Source organism: Pinus tabuliformis, chromosome 2_2 (assembly GCF_031772625.1).
Source record: "Pinus tabuliformis cultivar Carrire ecotype Pingquan chromosome 2_2, CPIR1, whole genome shotgun sequence".
NCBI lineage: Eukaryota > Viridiplantae > Streptophyta > Pinopsida > Pinales > Pinaceae > Pinus > Pinus tabuliformis.
Genome location: NC_142300.1, coordinates 499,523,388 through 499,528,576, shown reverse-complemented (window position 1 = coordinate 499,528,576; position 5,189 = coordinate 499,523,388). Strand labels below are relative to the sequence as shown.

Here is a 5,189-nt window from a genome sequence, read left to right as displayed (position 1 = left end):
CCTATCAGACAGAGACGTGAAGTTCACGGGACATTTTTGGCGTACCTTGTGGAAAAAGATGAACACCCAATTAAGCTACAGTTCTGCTTACCACCCGCAGACCGACGGGCAAACAGAAGTTGTGAACAGAAGTCTAGGAAATCTGTTACGCAGCTTAGTCGGAGAAAATTCTAGAATGTGGGACCGAGTGCTAGTGCAAGCAAAATTTGCTTACAACGATTCGCCGAATCGTAGCACGGGTCTCAGTCCCTTCCAGATTCTTTATGGCATGCACCCTCGTGGAGTGCATGAGCTTCGGGATCTTGGTTTATAGGAACGACGGAGTGCGGATGGAGAAGATTTTGCAAATGCAATGAGGGATTTACACGAACAGGTGAAGGCAAAATTACAGGACAACAGCTTGAAGTATAAGGGACATGCAGATTTGAGGAGAAGAGAAGTTCATTTTGAGGTAGGGGATGAAGTTCTGGTACACTTACGTAAGGAGCGGTTCCCTAAAGGTACGTACAATAAACTGAAGTACAAGAAGATAGGGCCTTGTAAGATCTTGCGGAAGTTTTTAGCGAATGCCTACGAAATACAACTACCACCTGGAGTAGGCATATCACCTATCTTCAATGTGGCAGGTTTGTTTCCGTATATAGGCGATCTGTTGGAAGAGAAGAAGGATGAACCTGGACAATCCACGCGGAACACCCAGGAAGACGGAGAAAGTTGGAAGAAAAAAATGCCTTATGTCCAACCTCCTGAGATCGAAAGCGTCCTCGAAACTCAGGTAGTTAGGCGTACTCGGCGGAAAAATTATTTTCAGTACCTGGTCAAGTGGAAGAACCGTCCGATTGAGGACAGCTCATGGCTTGACGCCAGGCAGATTGAACGAACAAGGACATCAGTGGAGGAGCTCATGAACCAGAGTCATGATCTTTTCTCACCCCGGGAGCCTGATGCAGGAACATCCAACTCACAGTGACGAGGCAGAAAGGATTCCAACCAGATTCACAAGCGAGGAACTGAACTGTTAAAATTCTATTGGGAATATTTTTTCTTTTACTTTATTTTACAAGTCAGCAACAGTTAGATGTCTTTACTTTTCCAGTTTAGGATTACTGTAGTTTCATTGTTGATTAAAAGGTAGTTTATGTAATTAGGAGAAATAACTCTTAACTGTCCTACAAGTCTTGTAATGTCAAAATGATTATAGTTACGGATAGAAACAGAAGTTATGTAACTGTCTTTGTAACAGAAAAAGACAAACTGTAAGCCGTAACTGAAGACAGAGGCTATAAAGCCAAAAATACATGTACTGGAAAAGGGGGGGTTCAGTTCAGAAGAGAGTAAGTTGAGTAAATTTACTAATAGAATTGTCAAGCATTCAAAACCAGAAAAGTACTGTCCATCAAAATTACTTTCTAAATTATTTGTTGATCTCTCATTCCTATGTTTTTCATCATTTAACAGACCTTTGTATTATTATAAACTAAGCACACTGTCATGGCTATTGTACAAGTACGAGTTATAGTTAAATTGTAAACAAGCAGAGAGAATCTTAAATAAATTCCAGGCCACAAGACAAGCAGTCACGCTTACATACAAGTGCACAACAATACAATTACGGATGATCGAATACGTTCAACGCACAGCCACTAAATGAAAGACAAGCAAACAAATTGAATGCCCAACAACGTAACCGAAAGACAAGCGAAGACATCACAGGTATCAATCACCATAATTTTCTTTCATTAAAAACGAATTTCATTTACATTGTCCAGAATAGAAATTCATAGCTAGAATCAATAGGGCCGAGTTCCCTCACATATACAGAGACCAACATAGTCATGGCGAGTGAAAATTCAACCAGAAATTACAATTATACAGGTCAAGCATAAAACCCTAGGTTAGGGTTTGAAACAGATTTGTAACCGGGTTACGTTGAAGCCACATTTCCACACATAGGACTCAACTCAGAACGACAACGGAAAACAGAGGACCACACAGTGACCGGACAACCAACTATTGGACGGGCCGTCCTTCGAACAGTGACCCATATTCAGCAGAACAGAACAGGTTGCAGGCCTACCAAAAGATACGCAACCAAATGTCGTTGAACACAGGGGCTTGCGCCGTCCAGGTCGCCTGAGAGGACCTGCAAGAACCAGGCGTGAATGAGTTCGAGCCACAGAAAAGCTCAGAGGGACGAAACCCTCTAAAATCAACATAAAGACTGATAACGAAAAAAAAAAGAAAACCCTTACCTGGAGAACGCGAGAGGAGAAGCCATATTTTTGAAGCAGAGTACGCCACAGAGCAACTGAAGAGAGGAGGAACAATTTGGGGTTAGACCCAGAACGAGGAGCAAGTAAAAAATTGAAGCATGGAGAAACATTTTACCTGTATCAAAAACTGAAGTCGCTTCCTGGATATTCCTGTGCTTGCAGCCATAGACAAGGCAGCGTTACCAGAAGGCGAAGGAACCATAGCACAACGCACCCATCATTTTTTCCATACGCAGAGCTCGCAAACCCTCGGAGCCAACAGAACGATAAACAGAGAAGAGTCAAGAAGGCGCGTGAAGATTAGGGTTGTATAGTTTACCAAGGCAGGGTACTGTCACATTTACGTTTGCATTCAATGCACAGCTACCACAACTACAGAGCCGCGGGAGAGACAACAGTTCACCGCCACGTCAACAAACCAAATATCATATAAAGCGCAAAAGCTACGCCAAGTGGGCTGGGTTCCATCAATGAAGTAGATCTAGCACTTTCGTGAGAAATTATCCACAAATATAACCTAATACTTGTGCTTGGCGGTGGAGACTATCGAGAAAGGTTCACATACATCAGAGTGGATCCTTTCAAGGATTGAATGCACCCTAATATCCCGATTGTTGAAGGTGTATTTTGTGTACTTCCCCAAGGTACACCCTTTGCATGTATCCCGTTTTTCTAGTGCATCATTGGGAAGGCCTGTAGAAATCTATTGCATGATATTCAAAGTGCCATGATGTAAATGGACAAGTCTTCTATGCCATAGTTCGCTGACATCTCAACTCTACACCTTCTCTACTTTTATGCTCAATGTTGCACAGTCTTCCACATCTTGTTTGTAGAGGCTCTTCACTCGAACCCTGATTTGCTTCACTTGTCCCGTGGAAATGTGTCTCAAGAAAGCCTTCCTTTTGTTGAATATCACATCATAGCCACGGTCTTCCAACACCACGACGGAAACTAGGTTCTTCTTCAAACCCGATACATACATCACATCCTTGAGCCTGAGATGGGAGCTAGACTCCCTCTAAAAAGTAACAATACTATTGTTGGTCGCACTATACCTTCCATCATGTCCCATCTCGATGTGCATATAGAGATCCTTCTCCTCCAAGTTACTGAAAAATTCTTTGTTAATTGTCATGTGGAATGAGGCACTACTATCGAGATAGCACACACTACTATCGAGATAGCACACACTACCCATCACTGTGCTTGTCATGCATGCAATGAGGGTAAAATCAAGTTTGAACTGTGAAGCCAAAGCTTCACCTCTTGTTCCTCTTGCGGTCTTCTTTCCTGCTTTGTTGCATGGAAATTTCGTGGCGTAGTGTCTCAGTTCATGACAGTGAAAGCACTTGATTTTGGACAAGTATTTCTTCTTTCCCCCTTGACCAGATTATGCTTTGGATTGGGATTTCTTCCCTTTCCCTTTCATTTCCTTTCTAGCCAAGGCATAATTCTCCTCATCCTCGGCCTTGGATGAAGTCTCGTCTTTGTTGCTCTGCCTTATTTCTTCCTACAATAGATCAGACCATAAACTCTCTGATCTTGGTAGTTTCTCTCTACCATTTATTGAATCTTGATAACTATGCCAACTCTTGAGAAGGCCCAAGAGGGTTAGAGCTATCAGATCTTCTTCATGAATAGTAACACTGACCCCACCAAGTTCATCACGACACTGTGTAAACCTGATCATGTATTATGGAATTGTTTCATTCTTTTTCATCTTAATGCTTCGAAGCTTGTCCTTGAGTGACAACTTCCTGTGGTCATTATTGTTCTCAAAGAACTCGATCAGTGCTTTCCACATCATGAATAGAGTATCTTTCCCATGGAGATTCGAGACAATATGATTTCGAACTCCCTCCAATATGATCCTCCTCACTTTAGCCACATCCTTCTTCCATTAAGCAAGATCCTGGGCATCAAATGTTGGGGGTTTTGCTACATCTGTCTTGATGTATTCTAGCAGCCCATTATCATCCAATACTTCCTCCATTCGGATCTTCCATGCCACAAAATTTGTGGTTCCTTCCAAAGAATACTCAAGCCCGAGTCCATTGAAAGCCATCTTCTCAGTCCTGGAGAAAACATGTAACATTGATCTTCAAATTCGAACCTCCTGCAATGACAACTTTGAAATCTCTTCTCTACTATGAATCTAGCTCTGATACCATGTAGAAATTAATGTGTAGATTCTAAATTGCTCATGAAATTTTCTAAATCATAAGACTAGAAGCTACTCTACTCATCTGCAAAAGTAAATTCATAGTTGAGAACACAAATGATTAACATGCATTAATATTTAACACACATACACATATATTTATCTTGGGGAAAGCAACTGCTCAAAACACCTTACTATTTGTATTGCAATAATCAAAAAATCTGGATGAATACAATATGCTTTGCTCAAGCTTGAGCTCAACTTGCACCTGTATTTTCTATCCTCTGCCTGACTGGCTTACCTTGGCTAATACTTAGCCAAAATTCCGAGCCTCCAAGCCCCTATTTCCTTGCACTATTCCCTTGGGAATTAGGCTCCTATTAATTAGGAAATTCACCAATTTGGATTGCACAATTCTTATAGGTCATTCTTTGACTGCATGCAAGACCTGTACAACTTTGACTAGTTTACAACTGATAGTATATTGCCCTTAAACTCCATTCTCAACTGGGAACTCGAATTCTCTACATGCTTGAGTTAATTTAGGTTGATTGATTAGTTAACTGAATGATTATTCAATGTGAAAAAAAGTTACACACCCTTGTTACTCAATGGGAAAAAATGTTGCGCATCGTTGACTGAACCTCCACTAGTTCTACTAACAGTGAGAACTACACTAACAATAACTCAAATTAACTGAAATAGATTGCTACAAATTAGCAATCAATCATGTAGAACTGAAATCTCGAATT

At 41.2% G+C, this 5,189-nt stretch overlaps 1 protein-coding gene across 1 annotated transcript; it reads left to right on the top strand.

Moving 5' to 3' along the window:
* Positions 1-352: 352 nt before the first annotated feature.
* LOC149193553 (uncharacterized) lies at positions 353-970 on the top strand. Its single transcript, XM_089407353.1, has one exon. It carries the CDS (start codon positions 353-355, stop codon positions 968-970), a length of 618 nt encoding a protein of 205 aa, XP_089263479.1.
* The last annotated feature ends 4,219 nt before the right edge of the window (positions 971-5,189 follow it).